Source organism: Trifolium pratense, linkage group LG2, assembly GCF_020283565.1.
Source record: "Trifolium pratense cultivar HEN17-A07 linkage group LG2, ARS_RC_1.1, whole genome shotgun sequence".
NCBI lineage: Eukaryota > Viridiplantae > Streptophyta > Magnoliopsida > Fabales > Fabaceae > Trifolium > Trifolium pratense.
The window spans coordinates 58,944,368-58,966,259 of NC_060060.1; the positions used below are offsets into that span (position 1 = coordinate 58,944,368).

Sequence of the window (21,892 nt, forward strand, 5' to 3'; positions counted from 1 at the left end):
TACTCACCTATTTAGTTTCCTCGGTTATAAACTCAATAGTTAACAAACTAAATTGGTCATTCATGACTCTAAATATGTAACTTTTTTTTTTAACTAATAAATGTTCAATACATAAGGGAATAATCTCAAATATATTGAAACTAGCTCAAACATTGACCGCCCTAGCAAGAGTATGAGCAACCAAATTCGCTTGTCTCCTAACAAACTTAACCTCAAAGTTTACATAAGAAGATGACATAAGAAGAATAATGTCGTTAACAATTAAACAAAATTCCGAATTGCCCCGTTTTCTCGAATGGATAGCGTCAACCAACAACTTTGAGTCACTTTCAAATTGAACTCGCTCAAATCCACGATGGATAGCCTCTTTCATAGCATGTAATAGTGTCAATGCTTCGCCTTCCACTATGGAATAAAAAGGTTGCTGCCATTTAGTCAAGCCAGCCACAAAATGCCCATTGGTATCACGAAAGCAAAGACTCATAGAAGTAACAGCGGACCCAACTACAAACGCAGCATCAACATTACATTTTATCCATCCCACTCCTGATTTCTCCCACCGAACCGGCCTAGGATCCTTAACAGGAACAACGTTATGACGCTGCAGTTGGTGGACAGTAAACCACTCATTCCATATGACGAACGCCATGCTTCCAACTTGGCTCGGGGACTGAATATTGTCATTTCAGATCTTGTCGTTTCAATTATGCCAAATGCACCAAAATAACGATGCAACCCGTCATTGCACTGTCCTCGTTTCTGGACATTCGAAATACCCTGTTTACGACAGTCCCATGCTGGTAAGCTGCATTATGCAGCAACTGTGACAGGCTTGCGACCGACCAACATTCGCGAGTTGCTACGCATCCAAAAAACACATGAATATCATCTTCGACCCCAACATTGCACACATGATAGCTTAGTTCACATTCTACATAACGTTGTCTCGAGCGAACTCACGTCGGCAGACACCCCCTACACAACATCCATAGTAAATAATGCGTTTTGTGAGGAGATTGAGCTTTCTAAATATCATTCCAATTTCCTTCTACATAGTGCCTATTGCTTCGAATAATACATCTCATGGCTAGATTGTAACCAGATTTAACTGAATAACACTCATTCCTTTCCTCCTCCCAACATTGAGGTGTTATCGATTGCAGAAAGTCTTCAATTTTTTATTTGGCTGTTTAGTCATATAACTCTATTTCAACTAAGTTTGATCTACAACATCAGTGATAATGTTTCTCCTACTTATTACTCTTTCTCAGTAGCGGCGAAACTAGCCAAAATCTTACTAGGGAACCAAATATAATGATTTTTTTTTTTATTTTATTGAATTTTTTTTTTGTGTAGTTGCAGTAAATAATAAGTCTTAAAATAAGAATAATAAATTTAGCTTCCCAAGTTTTCAACCATTGACAATACCAATACCATGTTTCACCTCCCAAGTTTTACCTTCGTCATTTTTAGCCTCCCAAAGTTTTACCTCCTTCAAACCATCACTTTTTATTTTACACAATACCAACACCATCACCTTTTTTTCATATATTTTCTAGCTATCACTTTTATCTATCATGTATTAATAAAATATATTGTTAATTCTGGACCAAAAATATATATATACATTGTTAATTTATTTTTTTTGTAAATTGTGATTTTTTTTTATTAATTTCAATAATTTCTTCATAGAAGATCTTTCATAAAATTTTATTGTTATAATTTCTTCATAACTGACGAGTTCCGCTGGCTTTCATTGATTGCAGCAAGTCTTCGATTTTTTATTTGGCTGATTAGTCATATAACTCTCTTTCAACTAAGTTTGTATTAGAACGTCGATGTGTTAATGTTTCTCCTACTTACTCTTTCATAGCTACTTTGATTACGTGGAGTTTGTGGTGTACAAGAAATACAATTGTCTATGGAGCATATTGCCTCAGTTTTTTCCAAAAGCTTCACATATCATAACGAGTGTTTGGTAACTCGGCGACATGCTGACAATGATGCTTTGGTCCTAGATGTTGGTGGTAGGCTTTAACGAATCTAGGACAAGCATGGTATGGTGGTCTTGTGCGCAGTAGCGGAGTTAGATCAAAATATTCGGATGGGCTGTAAAAAAATTAAATTTGTATGTATATAAAAAATTTAAGTTGTAATCAATACATATTTGATTATAAAAAAATTTAAACTACGTAACTTAAAATAATACGTACTCATTGAACGCGATTAGAAATCATCAATAAATGAATGAAAAAATATAATAATTTTCATCGTGGCATACAGTTACAAACAACAGATACATTAACTTTTTTTTCTTTTAAATTTCTAAAATTATACATGTCTAGAATAAAATAACATAAAAAATAAGTTTTATAACGTTAAAAGATGTCATTAAATAGAATCAATTAAGGTTTCAATCTAATAACCAAATAATAACCAAAAAATAGTCATGAAATTCTCTTATTATACAGGGTGCAAAAAGTAACTAAAAAAACTTACGAAATGGACAATACCGAAAGAAAGCCCAAAGAAATAAAAAAAAAAAAAGAAGAAAAGAAAGTATGATGCACGCTCTTCCAGATAGCGTGAAACGATAACATGACATGTAAGTATAACTATGAAGTGAAAATGCCCCAATATATATAAACGTCGTCGTTCACACCGTGCCACAACCAATCATCTTTCTCTTCTCCGCTATCTCACCACCCGCAAAACCCTTCTTCATCAATTCCTTCTCTTCACTTTCCACTCTCTCAATTTTCTCTCTCATTTCCCTAATCGCATCGCTCTCTACTTCAGAGCTTCTTTTTTTCTTGATTTTTTTTCCCATTTTGATTTCTAGGGTTAGGGATTTTTCAGATTTTTCATTTCAATTTTTTTTTGTTGTTTTTTGCTGGTTTGAGTTTTCTTCTCGCACTGTCTTCTGGCGTGGAGGCACTGTTGATTGTTGTTGTTTAATGGAGGCCACGGCCGCCGCAGCAGCTGCCGCTCGCGGCGTTTCTCTTCAGTTGCAGACTCCGCCGAGGAAAGAATGGCGCGCTGTTGCTGAACATCATCATTCCTCAAGAAACCCTGATGACGAGGTACTGATTTTACACGGAAACACTTCACATTGTGTGCGTTCAACTGTGTGATAGAGAAAAGTGCGATTTTTAAATTTGAGAGGGTTCAATACTTTAGGTTTTCTGGGTTTTTTTATGGTATTGATTTGGGATTAGGGTTTTCCGTTTCATAAGGAGTCTAGTGTCGTTTTACTTAAGCAATGCTGGTTTCTGTTGTCGTTTTAAGCTTCAGTGTTTGTGAGTTTTCTTAAATTTTGTTACTTTATCTTCCGGAAAACCTATGTCAATAAGGTGCCAGCTTAGGTGGACATTGTGATTATCTAAGTGTCTTCGTTGTTTGAAGAAAATCTTCTAGTTTTACTGTCTTCAGTTCCTGTCGGTTTCGGTTGTGTTTCTTCTTGTGTTGACTGAGCCAAAAATTTAAATGATGGGTTTTTATTGGCAGTATGAATTTTTTCGGACCACACAACCGCGGCCATTTGAACAATATAGTCTGAGTGCAAATTTTTAGTTGAATCTACTTCAAATTCAAACTTTTGTTTATGAAGTTTAATGTTACCACCGCCTTGTAGGGGTTTGAACTTTCATGGTTTCATTTATAGAGTTATGATTGTTGGTATTTAAGTACCGAATATTTGATAGCTTAACATTGTGTCATTAGATGTGCTGTGGTGTGTAAATGGGAGCTTTGCTTTGTTTGTTGTTAATTTTTTTGTGTTTGCTTGATAACAAACATCTTATGAGGTGCAGGAGTTTGTAAACCCAAAACTAGGGCAATCAGATGAGAGAACCATATATGAGGTAAGGAGATGGTGTGAGAAGCTGCTTTTAGGTTTTAGGGAATTTGGATCCGGAAGATAATTTCTTACTGTTTTTCAAGGTGCAGCAAGGAAGAGAGCCTCAAGATGTTGATTATTGTTCGATAACAATGGATGGAACATTAGACAGTGATATCATACAGCAACAGATCCAGACTGTTGTTAGACAAAGGCAGGAAATACTGCAAATGGAGATTGAACTAAAAGCTCAAATCATTGCCAGATCTGAGATAATGGAAATGCGAAGCAACTTTGATGCTCAACTCAAGGAGCATGCTAACAATGCCAGCAAGTTTCAGGTGTGTATTCAAACATTTCCTCGGTTGTTACAAGAAAACCAAACTTTTAGATGCTTAGTTAGTTGTATCTTTATATAACACCTAGGGGATTATGAAAATTTTATTGACAAATGATAGTTTTGTGTAGCAGACATAACTGTTGAATTCTGATGTCGAAAAGGGGCACTTTATCCTTATGCTATTGTACTTATAAGTTTAATGTTTGGCTCCCACTGGTTAGGAACTGTTGTTTGCTTTAAAAACTTCTGATCTGGCCTTGCAGGAGCAACTTTTAGAAAGGGAGCGTGCAATTCATGAACTGGAAAGGAAAATGGAAGAGAAAGACAGAGAGCTACATAATATTAAATTAGATAATGAAGCGGTTTGTTGAATGCTTCTTATCTCTTTTATTTTAGTTTTCTCGATCTTTCTTTAGTTTTTTGATTACATGCTAATCTCTTCAATTATTTCATAGGCGTGGGCTAAACAAGACCTTCTCCGTGAGCAAAACAAAGAACTTGCATCCTTCAGGTTTTTTCTTTTATCCAAATTTATATATATGATGTTTGAAGTTTTGCTTTTATACTCCGCTACTTGTTTTATTGGGCAAATCCTTTTGCAGAAGGGAGCGTGATCATTCAGAAGCTGAAAGAGCTCAGCATATACAACAAATACATGATCTGCAAGAACATATTCAAGAAAAAGATAGGCAACTTATTGAGTTGCAGGAACAAGTAGGCTGCTTATATTATATAATTTTTTCCCATAAAAATTTATTTAAAGTTTATCGGCTTACATGCCTTCTTATGTGTCGTCCTTTCAGAATAGGGTTGCTCAGGAGACAATTATGTTTAAAGAGGAACAGGTTAGAGAGGCCCAAGCATGGATAACTCGTGTTCGCGAGATGGATGTTTTCCAATCAACAACAAACCAGTCATTACAGGCTGAATTGCGAGAGCGCACAGAACAGTATAGTCAGCTTTGGATGGGTTATCAGAGACAGGTTGATCTATATCTCTTTTCTGCTACAAGAGTAGAGTTTCATTTTTCACTCCCACTGTTATTGTATGTCCTTTTGTATTCGTGTCTCGGTCTGCACCGTTTTGAAATAGATACTCACCATCTACTTCATAGTTGTGATTAAGTTTTGTAGTATCTTTGAATTATTTTCAAATAATTTGAACTGGTGAGCTTTATAAGAATGTTATTTTTCTGTTTTCTATAGTTTGCAGAGATGGAGAGACTTCATTTGCATGCTATTCAGCAGTTACAGCTTGAGCTGGCTGATGCAAGAGAGAGGGCTGGGACTTACAATGATGACTCTCGAATGTCCCAAGTAAATTCAAAAAGTAATGTAGCTCAGTATGGACAGGAAAATGGAAGCCAGTTTGACTTGAATGGAGGCAATGCTTCTGGTGGAAATAATGGTCTCCTTACAAATGAGAACTCAGAAAATGGTCCCCAATTTTCAACTTCAGGCAATCCTTCAATTCAGGTGCATTGCTTGCTTCAATTAATGAATAATAGATAAACGGCTAATCACTTTACTTTGTTTTATTCCCTGCAATTTTAGTGCAACATGTTGTCTTATATGCCAATCCATACATTTAGTCATAACTATGTAGCACTAGCGTATACATATATATTCTCTCTGTATTGAATAAACTATTATGATCTCAAATGTAAGGGAATTTGCTCCTCTAAAAGGAGTAACTTTGGAGGAAAAGTGAGATGCTGATGCCATTAATGGGAAGCTTAGATCTAAACAATTTCATATTTTGATATACATTCTTAATTTCAGTTGTTATAATGGCTTTCACTCTTCATTCTCCCCTCTTAAATTGAATACCTCATTTTTAGTAGCTAAACATGGTTGTTTGTGTTGTGGATTGAAAATTATGTGCCCAGCCAAGTAGGTCCAAAATGAAAATTGTTGTTTTCAATTTAAACAACCGAAAATGCAATACCCGATATGTAATGGTTTTATTTGAAGATTAAGATATATCTCAGACAGGAATATTGAATCTTTTGATTGACGGATAATAATCTACGACGATGAAACTGATAATGCTGAAAGTTTCATATGCCCAATGCTTGAAACTTATGGCATGTTACTAGTTCTCTTCGTACGAATCTGGATATTAATTAATAGGTTGATATTTATATTGATACAGAATACAGATAGCAGCATCAGCTTATTAATAAGGAATTATTTGTATAAAACCTATATTTACTTTTTATTTTTCAAATTACATCAAACACTGTCCCATATTATTAGGTGGATATACTTTTGGCCTTTGTTCCATGCCTTCTATGTAACATGCGATAGACATGTTGTCGCTGGATTGGAAAATGTCATTTCTTACCCATTTACAATACTTTTGTGGTTATTTCTAGACTGATCATGCTCATAGTGTCCCCATTGCTCCATCATCTCTGATTGTACCCCACTCATACCTCCCACCTGGTCAAGTTGCTGCATTGCACCCATTTGTTATGCATCAACAAGGAGTGCCCAATTCTGTTGCACCACATGTCCCTCAGTCTCATGTTGGACATTTTCATCCAGTGCCCACAATGTCACCTCTGCAACAGTGGCAAAATCAACAGGTATCTACTGTTGCATATATGCATGTTCTATTTTTTAAAAAAATATAAACTTTGGTGATTTATAATTTATACTTGTTTTTTCAGGTTGTTTCAGAGGGCTTGCAGGCATCCGTACAGGATAATCCCTCCTCATCCCAAGCTGATCAAAGTTTGATCAGATCAGATGCAAAGTTTAATTATGAAATGTCTGTTAATGGGCAAAATCTTCCTAGAGACTATTTAGATGCTCATGTCCACCAACGCCAGGAGGCACAAACTGTGGTTTCACCATCCACTGGGGAGACACAGGTATATGACTAATGATTCTTTTTATTCTTTGTATAACTTCTAATATTTGTGTATAATAGTGTTGATGAATAATTGAATTTTTCTGATGTTCTTCAGTCGGTTGATAAAGATCAACTTATTGCTTCCCAACAAAGTTTACAACAGATTTCTTCACAGTTCTCTGAGGCCTTAAGATTGAACTCTTTTAAACCAAATGGTGAAATAAAGGTTTGTTCGGAATTTTCCGCCCTGTTTGATGCTTTCCTTGTTTTTCTTCGTTTGATAGACTAAGTTCATTTGGGGTGTGGTGTCAAATGCTACTATTTAAAAGATGGTTGTGTTTCATCTTAAATTTACAAAGATGTCAAGATATTTTGGGTGTTTTTACTAACTTAAGGAACACAGTAGCTTCCAGATAGTCTGCATGCTTTTGAAACATGTTGGGGAAGTACCACAGTATTTTTGTAAGTATCAGGCTGTATTGAAGTTAGTAAAAAAGACATTTCCACCCTTGATTTTGTTAAAAATGTGTTCTTTACCCATTAACATGCAAATGCACCCTTATTCTCTTTAAGATAATCACTTCAAAGGAACAGTTTTTTCCTTTTTAGATGTGCCTTTTAAGGAATTTATCAAGTACATCAGTTTTTATGGTGCCGGGTAAAAAGCAATTAAAGTAATACTTTTACAGATGAGGGTGGAGGCTTGGATCTAACAATTTTCTTTCCTCAGGAGCAGAATTCGGTGACATTATCTAATGATGGACCTGCGAGCCAAATATTATTAGCTGAGCAAGCAAGTTCTGTTGCAAATGCATCATCTGTTGCAAGTCATTCTGCTGGTGAAATGATACAGAACAATTCCGATACAGTCTTGTCTGAAGCATTCGCCTCTTCTGTGCAGACAGCTTCAACAACAATTACAAAGGTTCCAGAGATTGCTCTTCTTGATGAAAGGTCATTGTTAGCATGTATTGTCCGCACTATTCCAGCTGCTGGCCGAATTCGAATTAGTTCAACGGTTAGTATTTGTTGTTTAAGTGTGTAACTTCCAGCTTTTTATAAAAGATGGCTTTTCCCCTGCTTACCTCAAGTAATTTATTTGGTTTATGATATAAAAACAGCTCCCTAATAGACTGGCCAAGATGCTTGCACCTCTACATTGGCATGATTACAAAAGAAAATACGGGAAGCTGGAAGATTTTGTATCTAGCCATCCTGAAGTAAGTTTAAAAGTTACAGTTTGTACAGCATTTTACACAAATTAGCTAAATCAACGGCTGGTATTTGCATGCATTAAAGTGGTGGGAACCACTCATCCATCCAAGACCACTGCATGCCAAGTGGTTCTGTCATTTTTTTTGGTTGTCTAGCATTTTTCATTCAGTTATCTGCTTGTTCATCACATTTTTGCATTAGAGCCTGATAGGTTTTTCCCCTAATTGTTTCAGTTATTTTTGATTGAGGGTGACTTTATTCAACTCCGCGAAGGGGCACATAAAATGATAGCCGCAACCGCTGCTGTTGCAAAAGTTGCTGCAGCTGCCGCAGCATCATCTCCTTATTCTTCGTATATGCCCGCTGTAGCAGTCACACCAATGGCTCAATCTCATCGCTTAAAGAAATCTCCTTCAACTGACTCTAAAATTATGAAAACTGAAAAGGCACTTCAGGAATATACAGTCATCTCTTCAAATATGGGTGACGATCCGTCTAAACTGTCATTAATGCAGCATCAACAATCCAATGGTGCGTGCTTCAATGTTGCCGGAGGTCTTTCAAATGTTAAGATTTTGAGTAAGCCCAAGGATTCTCGTGAAATGAATGGCCCTGAATATAGTGTTATCCAGCCTTCTGCACAATTATCCGTTGGAAATGGGGGAAACCTTAGACCAAGTATGATCAGTGGCCAAAATTCCGTCCCAGCAAATGGGAGGTTAGTTTCAAGCTTTAATTCTAAACAGCAAACCTGGTTTGACATTCGATACTAAATGATATATACATTGACTGTTGAATGATCTTATGATGTTAATAGTTACATGCATATAAGGAATTCAAACTTAACTTTTTCTTTAAACAGGTCGACTGCCGCTGTGCACCCTTCTCGAAGATAGTGAGTCTTCTTACTGGAACTTAAAATTCTATTTATGTTTGCTTTGATTTCTTGTAACTGTTCTTTACTTATGACCTAGCCATCCATGTGCCTTTCTATTTTTGTCCCAAACTCATGGCCTGTTATAACATGCCCTACCATTTGCTTAGAATTTAGTTTATTTTCAATTTATTTGAATCCTTAAGATCAACCTTAGTTTCGGGTTGATTCTCTGCCCCTCTACAAACTGCATTTTGAATGACTTCGCCATAGTCACTAGTTACACAGATTTCTCATTTCTGTCTTGGGCCAATTTTCGTGACATTTTTTTAGATTTATCTTATCTGAATGAATTTTTTTTCTTCCTCATTATGCAAGTTTACAGTATTTTTTAATAGTTCAAGTCGCATGTATTAATTTTGCCATGCTTTATAATTTTGATTTCTGTTTATATTCAGGGAAGGTGCAGGGACGTAGATTATCCTGTGGCGCCAGGTTGAAGATTGAAACATATATGGTCATGTCTTACTGTTGTGGGAGAACTTATTTAAGCATCGTCACAGTAATTAATTATGATCTGAGTTGATGATGCTATCCCCATATTTTGTAGTAATTTATTTCTCCCCCGCAATTTTATCAGTGTGCTTCTGTTAATTTGGCCTCGAGCTTTGATATTCATGCATACATTGCATCTTTTAACTGATTTTTTGTGAATGCTTGAAAGATTAATCAATGTAGTTATCATTTTCAGTTTGCCAGCACTCCATTTTCCTGTTTTTATATTATTAGTAAATTGGTCTGCATTAGTCATGAATGTGTTTTAATTGTTGTGACTTTGAAAGCAGGTGGCTTCTAATATGCATAAAAACATGTTCTTGTGCAGTCTACACCTTTTTTGTCTTTTAGCTAAAGTCCAAAATAGGTACATTTCAATGGTTAGGATTGATTTTAAAAGCCTTATGGTTGTAAAATTGACCACACCATATCACAACCAAGTGTAAAATTTTGGTTGAGTTGCAGCGGAAGTATCCAATTGGATACCTTTTTTTCCTTTTTTTTTTATGCACAAGTCGGGTCAAATTTAACCCGTTTTGTGTGCTTGGGCTCTTAATTAGTACTTGTTTCTGCAAATCTATATTTTTTCTTCATCAATATTTTCATCTTCTTCAACATACTTCATCCCCACCTCAACAACCCACTCATCTTCATTCCTCTTCATGGTGATTCCTCTTAATACCACAATTTATGTTGTTAGTCATGGTGTTTTGCTTGTTCAGAAAAGATAGTCATGGTGTTTTGGTTTCTATTTTTTTGTTTGGAAACAACAAATTTATTAATTCCACAAGAGTACAATCAGAAAAATAAAGGAAACAAATACGAAATCTCTCCCAAGACAGAACCTGCACAGACAGGGGAAAATGAAGTTACCAAGTTTCAATTTTAATGCCCAAATTCAATTTCCTATCTTTGCTATTTGAATCAGTTTTGCTGAAGGAGGAAGATGAAGAGTTGTACTGGATCTGGCGAAGAGAAAGAGAAAGAAGAAGCCACATTTTTTCCATTCTTTTGTCTTAACAATTCGTTATTTTTCCTTATTTTTAACAAATCCTTATTTTTATTTTTTTTGACACAACAAATCCTTATTTGAATCTGATTTCTTTTTAGAGGGGTTTAATCTCTTTTTTTTCACAAAAAACTCTAGATTTGCATAAAGATGTAGGTTTTGTAGAGGAGGAAAGAAACACAATATGGTTGAAGAGGGGGTGGAAGATGAAGTGTGTCAATTTGAATACATTAACAAAAAAGTTGTTGAAGATTAGTGGGTGATTTTCAGTTTGATGGTTTTTTTTTTTGACGAAAATAGTTTGTTGATGATTAAAAAATGAATAATGGATTAGTCACCAAAAAGAATATGAAGTTGAAAAATTAGTGTCTTGAAGAAGATGAAAAATATTAATTTTTTTTTTATATCACAGAAGAAAAATATTGATTAAGAAAAAACATGAAGTTGTTGAAAGATGAAAAATAGTTTGATTTTGAAAAGATGGAAAAGATGTTTTCTCTTCCCACCCCCCATGAATCTTTTATCCCCTTTGAATTTCTAATTTTGCCCTTGAAAAAACTTCGGTTCGTAGAAACCGAAGTTTTTTTTTGCCTTGAAAACAAATTTCGATTTCTAAAAACCGAAATTTACTCTGAATTTGTACTAGAAAAATTTCGGTTTCTGCGAACCGAATGTTTTTGCAAGGGCAAAATTGGAATATTGGGGGGTATAAAAGATTCATGGGAGGGGGAAGAGAAAATATCGATGGAAAACAGGTCGGCAATGATCCAACTTGAAAGAATTTCTCTGAAATTTTATTACATGTAATGGGTCATATGATCCAACTTAGAAATATTATAGTGTGGTTTAAAGTAGGGTGTATGATATAATTTTTTTTGTCTTATTCACAATTTTGTGTGTGTGTAGACTGCACATAAACATGTGCTTGTGGATATTAGAATTATCCTTGAAAGTATATTAAGCACCAGCAAGTTGCAATTGTCTTGCTGGAGAGTGAAGTTAAAAGCAATACTTACTATCTAATATTGTACAATTTTTTGTTATGTTGCCCTTGTACTTGAGAGTTTGCTCATCTTCCTTGTCTATTTCCCTATTCATTATTGTTAGGAAAAATAGGCATAGAAAAAATAAAAAAATGCAATTAACAACATAAGAATATAACGTGGAAATTTCAAACCGGAGAAAAAACCACGGTCGTTGTCAAAACCGACAACCAGATAATAAACACTATGTGAAAATTGTTACAACACATAGACTACTCTCAACCTTCCCTTGACTTCCAATACACCCACACTCTCCAAAACAAATAGCTAACTACATCTCTCAACCCTCTAATACAAGAGTACAGAAGAAAAACCAAAAAAATCAGATATAAGCTTAAAGTGTTACTGAGTGGTGCAATTATAAACAAAGAACTTATGTCCATTATATAGTCTTGATTCCCTCATTGCTTCACCATTTTAAGCGATGTGAGACTTCTTCAATATAATTCCTTTGACCTTTTTTTTCTCTTCATTAGCAATGTTTACATTGCAATCAACCCAACAACTATGCACTATGCACTATGCACATCCATCATTTTGTTCAAGAGTTGGCATAAATAGTCGTTTTTTGTATAATTGTAGAAAAAAATAATTAGAAGTACATAGAAAACCGATTTTGAACTAGAACAAAATCAAATTAAAACTGCTTATAAAAATAAAAAATAAATAAAACTGCTTCAAAACATAACCTGTTTTTCTGGAAATGGTTTTTAGGAACCAATCTATGAATTAGTACCAATTTGGTTTGATTTTTGAACATGGATACCCCCGTAGCCGATGAGATATTTTTTTGCCACCCTACCTATTTCTCGTATGTCTTACGTGTTGCCATTTATATCCTTTCGCTACATAAATAGTGGACATTATAAATATGAGAAATTTTTAAAAAATGCCGTCCGCTATTTAAGTAGTGGATATTATAAAATCACAAAGCTAGGAGGGTGTTCCGTTACCTAACATGCAAAATCCTAAAATTAAGGGGAAAAAATCACTAATGATAACTGGAAAATAAACTATGAATTTTTTTATTACACATAGATTAATCTCAAATTTTAAGCATACTCACTTTCTAAAATAAATATTTAACTGCAACTCATAACACTATGATAAGAGTAAACAAATAGAAAAAATAAGATACAAACATTGTATTCATATGGGCACACTTTCAATTCTTGCATAAACAAAACCTTTTCAAAACAACACTTTTATTTTACAATGTCATTTTCTTTTCTGATGCAGGAGATCATACAATGTTGCAACTTGCAACTATACATCACACCGAGAGTTCTAGTCCTAAGCCGAACTAAAACTCCGATTGTTTAAAAATAATGTAAAGAAAATAGTAACACAGTCGTAACACGAGAATATAACATGAAAAATTCTAAAACTGGAGAGAGAAATACAAATGTTATCAAATGATAATTAGAAAATAATATTGTGTGAATTTTTTCAAGGGAGAGATTTCTCTTAAATATCTTATGATTCTCATGTACACCAAACCAAATGAAATGGAGCCAATACATAAGATTTATTTGAAGATTTCTTATTTCTTTCAACTAACTCTAACTGACGGTATAAAATGAAAGTAATTCTACACCACTCAATTCATATTTTACAAATTCAATTGATGAAATCTTAATTTGTACCACCACTTCATTTCATCTTATTCACCAATACCCAAACAAAGCCAAAGGACTTCGTTTGGTAGGACATTGATGACAGGGAAGGGGGCAAAAATAAATTAGTTTTAGATATCATCTGGATCTATATCTATATGTATTAATAAAATACATTGTTAATTTTGTTTTTATTGTTAACTGTGTTTTTTAAAATGTAAGGATTTTTTTATCAACTTTTTCATAGCACTTTTATTGATTTTTATATAGATTGAGTTAATAATCATACGATCCGACCAGTGACCGAATAACCTAATACCTTAACTGGTTCGATCACCTATCGAAATTTTAAAACTATGATTTGGAGATCTTTTCAACTCCCTTCTCCTCAAACCATTTTCACCTTATCCATCACTTTGATGGGCGTTATTTTTTACATTCCCCTTGCGAAAACAAACATTACTTTGCGGTGTGATCTCGAGCATTCATTATGATGACTGAGGGGCTAAAGTCAAATGACAGAATTTTGGATGCTGTGGATATGAACTGAACTTCCTCCAATTAAATATCCATGGGAGAGGATCTCCTCTCTTCCACCTGCATATTTTCTTTTACATCGGGACTCGCCTCGTAAAAAACGTAGAACTTCAAAGTTAATTTTTTTGCCTAGAGACACTAGCAGTTTACAGAACAGAATGCATATTTTAACAGGTAAGAAAAGAATAAAAACAGCACTAACATTACAGAACTTCAAAAAGAAATAAAAAATAACAGCTAAGTGAAGAAAATAAAACATTTTCATTTTGATATTAGCGAAAAATTTGACGGCTAAAAGTTGAACAACATTTTCATGGTTTTGTATACATCCAGTTTTTCACAGGATCCAAAATGTTAACTACTACTAAGACCAACTAGGACCTACATCTGAAGTTGAAAGAACCAGGATTCTTGTTTGCATGCCAATGTTGTTAGAACCAGTAAGGCTATTCATGCCTTCAGGGAAAAAGTTGACGCTGTTGGAAGAAATTTGGTTGCTTAGAGTGCTGCTCATTCATTTGGAAACCCAACTTTGAAGTTGAAAGATCAGGCTGTTGTAAAGACATCGCGAACTGTTGTTGTTGTTGTTGCTGCTGCTCGTTCATATCGAAACCCGGGTTTACAGAAGAGAAGTCCGGTCGTTGCTGGGACATTGCTACTTGAGGTTGCTGCTGCTGCTGCTGCTGTTGCTGCATCCCTTGCCCCTGTGGTACAGTTTTCACATAAGCGGCGCAATCTCATAAATTATAGTTCAAACCTATGTTTACCTTGTTAACCAAACGATCGATCTTTAACAAACCTGAGAATGTGTTTGTGCCTGAGGACCAGCCTGGGGCCCAACATCAGCAAGTTTGGCGAGAAAAGTCAGGTTCTGCTGAAGCTTGGCTTGATATCTGTGGCACATTAGCATATACAAAATATGATAAGTCATAGATAATAATAGAGAAGGCAACCACTGCATACACTTGCAATATACAAATTCAAATTGAATAACAGCTTAGAATTCTAAGACTGTGTTTGGCATATGAATAGAGTGGAACTAGATCTCTTTTTCTTAATGTCATGTTATATTTTACTTGTATCATGCACTGCACTTTCTGTTCTAACTTGTCTACCAAATTGCTTCAAACAAAATAAAAAACTTGCCTACCAAACACTACCTAATATTCTTCATTGGAAAGACAGAGATAATTTGGGACAACATAAATACTATTTCAATTTGTGAAATGGTCTCAACTATTATACTTCAATGTAACAGGGCATAAAATGTGTGAGAATCTTGAGCACTTACATAGGCAATCCAAATACTTGTTTCACAATCATTTTCCAAACATGTGGAGGAAATCAGCTCATGGCACACAATTCACAAAAAGAAAAGGAAGAAAAAAAATTCTGTGCTTCCCCACACTTATGATTATGGTCATATCATATGACCATATCAGATGCCAGACATTTCTTCTATGTTTCTTCTGCAGAGAGAGGTTCACTTAATTGATATAGTGCATAATTATAATTGTTGATAAAATGTGTGATACAGTGAAAAATGCATAAAGCAAAGGTCGTGTAGTAAAACCTATCATCCTCTCCTGCTCGGAGCACCTTAGTTTGGGTACACTATTCTTTGTTGCCAAAAATTCTATTTTAGCACCAGTTTGAGCTACTTATAAAAATGTGTTCTTCCTAAAACTCTCTTCTAATAAACTAAATTAAGACCAATTTTCACCTTTGCAAGGATCGACAAGGTACAAAAGGATATAATGGTGGAAAGTTACATTATTCCTACTATGTGTTTCAATATGATGTAATTCAAAATTGCAATCTTCTGCATTAAAACTTTAACCTCTAGTTTATAATACAATTAAATGTTGGCTGTGTATGAAACATAATTCTTTTACACACTACTCCCTCCGTCCTGAATTATAAGAGAAAATAAAAAAAATCACACTTATTAAGAAAAAGTAAAATGTGAGAATTTAAAATATGTTTTTGTGGGTTTTCCTTAGAATAAGTTGCATAGGAAGATGTAAAAACAATTTTTATTGGTTGTTGTTTATTGATAAAAGGGTAGAGAGGGAAAATTAAATGCAATTTGCATTTAATTTTATGAGAATAAGAGAAAAACATTCTTGAAAATGACTTTCTCCCTTATAATTTGGGACAAAAAAAATGGGCTTTTTTTCCTTATAATTTGGGACGGAGGGAGTATTTCATTAATCCTTATTTTTACATTAACTAAGTTTCATTTATCAGAACACATGCACTGCAATCTAAGAAGGATAACATATTTATTCCTTGTTTACCAAGGGTTAGCAAAGCACACATTGCAATTTGTCAACTGAACCACAGCGTCAGTAATTCATCTGCTAATGACCTTAAAAACAACATCCAAATTGGGATGACATGTTTACGAAAACTAGAGGGTGTCAAAGCTAACTACCATAGAGTACTAAATTGTATGCAATAAAATTCAGAAATATAAAGAAAATAATTCAGTTCAGACTCATGGCAGAGAAAAGATAATGCAACTGAATCCACTTGATAATACTTAAAAACAAACATAAGCTATGCAAATTAAACACAAAAACAACAAAAAAAAAGGCTACTAACGGGGCAATCTCGCCATATTTCCCCTGGTTTTGACCTTCCAGTATTGCCAATATCAACTCCTTATTCTCCTCCAAGCACTGCCACAAAAATAAGAATCAATCTATATGCGATAAATTCAGGTAAAACATACATATTTTAATTAAAAGGCCTATACTTTTCAGCAAAGTGCAATATGCATTCATCTTAGAATAAGACAAACATGTCCACAAGTCCTAACTCAACTGGCAAATGCCGGTATTGTTACACCGAACACCTTCACAAACCCAGGACCTCACAGTTGTGTCACTGTGTGTGTGTGTGTGTGTGTGTGTGAATTTCCGTGGTGTTTGCTGCCATTTTGTCTAAGACAAAAGGAAAAAAGAATAACACAAACACACATAACACATTCATTCATAAAAGTAAACATACCAATGAAGAATATTATTCGGGTTGAATTAACATACAAAACGAATGTTATCACATACATTGGATTGAATAAATCTTTCAAAATCAACAAAACAAGAAAAGTAAATTAATAACTTAGGGCACAAGGAAAGGAAAAGAGAAGAACAAAATAAAACATTCGGTAACATTTCCTAAACGCAAATGAGACAATAAAAAAGAATAACAGCGAAAGGTTACATTTTTATGGAACCCCAAAACGAAAATAAGCGTAAAGATGAATCTACAATCTCAAATACAGCGTAAAGGGAAAAAGGAAATGGAGAAGAGAAATGAGAAATTGGTGATGGAAAAAAGTTGGAACCTTTTGAATCTGTTCGGTTGTTAACATAGGGAGAGAAGGATCAGCGTTCATCATTTTTCTGATTCTTGTCTTTCGCAGTGTGAAACGAAAACGCAAATCAAACGCAAAACCCTAGACAGCGTTTCTTCTTCTTCCCCTGAAACGAGTTCAAATGTTGCAGTTTTCGCTGTTTTTTGCTTTATGCGTTGGTTTAAATAAAAATAAATGAATAAGTCTAAGTCGTAAGGAATAACTATAAGGAAAAAAAAAAATGGGGGCTAAGTATCCGACAAACTTGATTGCATAATCTAGTTCCAGTGTTAGTTATGACTTAGGATATCAATTAGTTTTAGTCTCTTCCCAATCGTAGTTGTTGGGATCGAACTGTGATCGTCCCTAACAAGTTTAGTGTCCTCCCTTTTCCTTTTACAACACTTTTTCATCTTTTAAAGTAATCTTAGGCTATGTTGAACGATCAGTCATTTAACTTATTTATTGGTTTCATATTGGTCTATTAACTAATTAATTAACATTATAAATCGTTAGTTGGTTCAGTGGTGATTGACTCTGAACTTGGTAGGGATGACCACAGTTCGATCCCTGTAATTAAGTTCGGGAGCGAGCTGGAACCATTTGATTAAACTTGTGGTAAAAGCCAAAAAAAAAATTACAAATTAGTCCCTTAACTATAATTTTATTTGTCATATTGATCATTTTTATTAGTTTTTGTCAAAATAAGTTAATTTTACTTTATGTTATTCTTTATATGTACGTATAAATGATTTTTTTTGTTACACATAAATGATTAAACTGGAGATAAATTATTATTTTTTTTAAAAAAAAATAACGAAAATGACCAATATTAACAAAAGTTAAAAGATTAATTTATAATATTTAATAGTTAAATGATCGATTTATAATATTAATTAGTTACGACTACTATGAAATTTGATTAGTTAAGACTAATATGAAACTAATAAATAAATAAGAGACAAATTGACCTCTTGACTTTTTCTTTCCCTTTTGTCCTTTAAAATTATAAATAGTATACAATTTAGGGCTCTTTTGGATTAACTTATTTTTAACCTTATGTAAATAGCTTATGCAATACAAATTAGGTTTTATGCTATTTCATAAGTTGACACTAGTGAAAATTGTATTTTTATAAGCTATTTTATCATAAACTACCTTGACAAACTTATAATAATAAAAATTGCATAAGTTGTTTGCATAAGCTCAAAAATAAGCTCAAAAAGTTGATATATATTTAAATGTTGTAAAAATTGGACCTACTCAGATAATAAACCTCATATAAATTTGAAATACTCAACAAATATTATAGAGAATAAATTAAAATAGAGTTCGGAGGAACTTATCTCTTATGAGTGTAGTAATTTGATGTAGACACCCGCATAGTAAACAACGAATTAGACCTACAAAATACTGAAGCATAAGAAATACCTGAGGCGTGCTGATCGCACTGTCCTTAAGGATTTATCCGCCTCATAAGCGCAAATCCCCCAGGATTCAACAGGTCCTTCCCGAATACGAATCATATTCGAGGTGACAGAACTAGCAAGAAATAATTAAACACCGGTGATGTAATCTAGGAAGATAGCTCAATTATATGTGAAGAGAAAAATAATTTTCTATTTTAATAGTGTGATTTTTGATCTCATATAAAACAAAGGAAGAGGAAGCAATCTCTTCCATGAAAATTTTCTCATTCTCGTCCTTTTTATTTTCTTCTTGGTATCTTTCTTATAAGCACAATACATTGGATCCTCTCAAAAAATATTAACCTTCCAACGATAAAATCCTAGTAATTAGTATTGAAAACCAATTAATAAGAATTAAAAGATAAACATTTACTTAATAATATGTTATGACTTGGTCACAAATAAATTTATTAATTTAATCATTAAACAATAATTGACTTTAAAATAAATTATTCTATGAAATATCCAACAATCCCCCACAATTTATTTTAAAATTTTTCAAGAATACTCAAAAAACCATTTCCTGGATTAACATCATTGATGTAATGCATCAAACTGGTGTAGCAAGCTATATGAACCAGTGCTAGACTGATAGTACTTAACACATAGTAACATTGGTGTAGCAAGCTATATTAACCAATGAAACTTAGCGTATGTTAGCGGTCTATCAATCGCATTACACCCCACAGTTCTTGCTGTTGCCGCTGTGTTGCGCGAATAGGCCATGCGCGTGCCTGGATTCTTTCATGAGTGCTCTAGAGAATTCGCCAAGATCTCATACAAGCGGTCCCACTTGACACTCACATAGGTGATTTCATCAAGTGTATAATCATACACCACCCATAAGGGATATGAAAATCATTAAAAGCTTTATTGCTTACCCTCTCAATAATGCAGTATCTAGCACTTTTTCACTCACACCATAGGAAAAGGACTAAACAAAAATTAATTAATTAATTTTTGGTGCTAGCAGATCTAACAAGTAACTTGTTCTTACCCATATGAACCTTATTCATGGGATCTCCAATCACAAAGGTTGGGTTCCTATCACTTGTTGATTTCAAAATGGCTAAAGTTCAATTCCCCTCGATGTGTCACAAAATTATTTCTTCTCAGGGGCTTTGTTTAGTACATACTTTACACAAATGATGAAGACATTTTTCTTTCATCAAATATAATATTGACTAAGACGTCTCTAAGTCAATTAATCTTATACAATTATTAATACAAGTCTATAACGATGGACTTGTTCTTCACAATAAATCTATACAGGTCTGCTTAGTTAACTAAGCGACAACATTATCACTTAGAACAATTAAATTCACTTGTAGATTTATTCTCACCGGCTTTTATCTGATTAACATCATTGTATTATTTTAAAACAATGGTTCATCCACTATAAACAATATATCACCTATTGTCAAATCGACATTCATAATATAATTCATCATGTCTACTTAGATAAATTCTAAGTGACAACATCTCTACAAATGAGAAAATAAAACTCAAGATTTGATTTATTATAAGGTCTACTTGAAAGTCTATCAAGCGACATCACCCCCACATTTGGTAACATAGGTGAAATTTTATTCAGGTCTACTACAATGTCCCCATAATTGAGACAATTTATAATGCCGCCGCACATAGAGATATGTTTTCTCATATTTCACTAAACATCATTGTATTATTTTAATACAATGGATAATCCACGATTTTATTAAACATCATTGTATTATTTTAATACAATGGATAATCCTCAATTTCACTAAACATCATTGTATTAATTATTTTAATACAATGGATAATCCACAATATACTATATTTTAATTTATAGTATCTCAAAAATATTTCATGAATCAAAATCATATACATGTCTATTTAGAATATTTCTAAGCGACAAATTCGTCGATTAACAAAATAAGACTACTTTTATATTATTCTCATAAATACCAAATTCATTTAGCATCACTTTAATAGCCTTTGTCTTCACTATCATAACTAGCATCTAATTAACCTCAAGTTGGTCGATCGACATTAGTGCATGTGTAAAAAAAATATTATCATAGTGGCCTCTCAACATTAAATTGTATAATTCAAATATTCAAATATATTCTACTTATTGTCTCAAATAAAAATTATATCTCACTATCAGGTTAAACACAAGTTTCATCTACAACTCATATATAATAAGTAACATTCTAACAAACCAAGCCACAAACAAATTCATAATTTATAGAAAGTACTACTCATAGCAAAACTTGGTCACGTCAATTTTAGAGAAGGATAATCAAAATAAAATAACTAATCCTAACACTTTATTATATTATTTTAATGCACAAGCTAGATAAATAATGGTATGCATATATACACAATAATATTGCAGAACACATACAAGAAGGTCCTTTCACAAAATTAACACAAATTCTCCAATTGAAAAATCAAACATCACAAAAATAGATATAAATTCACTTGATTATATTGTTGCTGTACTACAACACAATTATTTAGTATTGTAACACTGGCCTTCAACTTTAATCAATACATCAGGATATAATGTCATGAGCTCACATCATGTGATTTATAAACAAAAGAGATTATAAAATCTTCAATTCCAACAATATAACAAATTAAAGCAACGACCATGTTCCTCATATCTTTACTGATAAAAATTGTACTAAGAGCGTACCATTCATACGCACCATGCAGCTCTCTGTAATTACCTCAACACATTGCCTCACAATAACACACAAAAATCTCCCGCACCCAAAATTATGAAACTCTTGTGAATCGAATTCAAAGACAAGACTAAATCCTTAAGATTGTTGTAAAAATTGGACCTACTCAGATAATAAACCTCATATAAATTTGAAATACTCAACAAATATTATAGAGAATAAATTAAAATAGAGTTCGGAGGAACTTATCTCTTATGAGTGTAGTAATTTGATGTAGACACCCGCATAGTAAACAACGAATTAGACCTGCAAAATACTGAAGCATAAGAAATACCTGAGGCGTGCTGATCGCACTGTCCTTAAGGATTTATCCGCCTCATAAGCGCAAATCCCTCAGGATTCAACAGGTCCTTCCCGAATACGAATCATATTCGAGGTGACAGAACTAGCAAGAAATAATTAAACACCGGTGATGTAATCTAGGAAGATAACTCAATTATA

The 21,892-nt window shown here is 33.6% G+C and overlaps 2 protein-coding genes across 9 annotated transcripts; one reads left to right on the plus strand and one right to left on the minus strand.

Annotated features, from left to right (window-relative positions):
- The first annotated feature begins 1,889 nt into the window (after positions 1-1,889).
- Positions 1,890-9,884, plus strand: LOC123909926. 8 transcript variants are annotated; one of them, XM_045960864.1, is made up of 16 exons: positions 1,890-3,083; positions 3,813-3,863; positions 3,949-4,179; positions 4,442-4,540; positions 4,634-4,689; positions 4,781-4,892; positions 4,982-5,161; positions 5,384-5,653; positions 6,556-6,768; positions 6,853-7,056; positions 7,153-7,263; positions 7,774-8,055; positions 8,159-8,257; positions 8,486-8,970; positions 9,115-9,147; positions 9,585-9,884. In XM_045960864.1, coding segments are annotated over exons 1-16 (2,553 nt in total). In that variant the 5' UTR covers positions 1,890-2,957; the 3' UTR covers positions 9,586-9,884. The 8 variants fall into 8 exon arrangements, with proteins under 8 accessions (XP_045816820.1, XP_045816817.1, XP_045816814.1 ...); XM_045960861.1 differs by having other exon boundaries at positions 2,583-3,083; positions 7,768-8,055; XM_045960858.1 differs by having other exon boundaries at positions 2,586-3,083; positions 3,943-4,179; positions 7,768-8,055.
- Positions 9,885-14,134: 4,250 nt separating this feature from the next.
- LOC123909449 (GRF1-interacting factor 2-like) lies at positions 14,135-17,406 on the minus strand. Its single transcript, XM_045960292.1, has 4 exons — positions 17,239-17,406; positions 16,494-16,570; positions 14,686-14,779; positions 14,135-14,590 (listed from the first exon to the last, which is right to left on the minus strand). The coding sequence occupies exons 1-4, from the start codon at positions 17,290-17,292 to the stop codon at positions 14,345-14,347; spliced, it is 471 nt and encodes a 156-aa protein (XP_045816248.1). The 5' UTR covers positions 17,293-17,406; the 3' UTR covers positions 14,135-14,344.
- Positions 17,407-21,892: the final 4,486 nt, after the last annotated feature.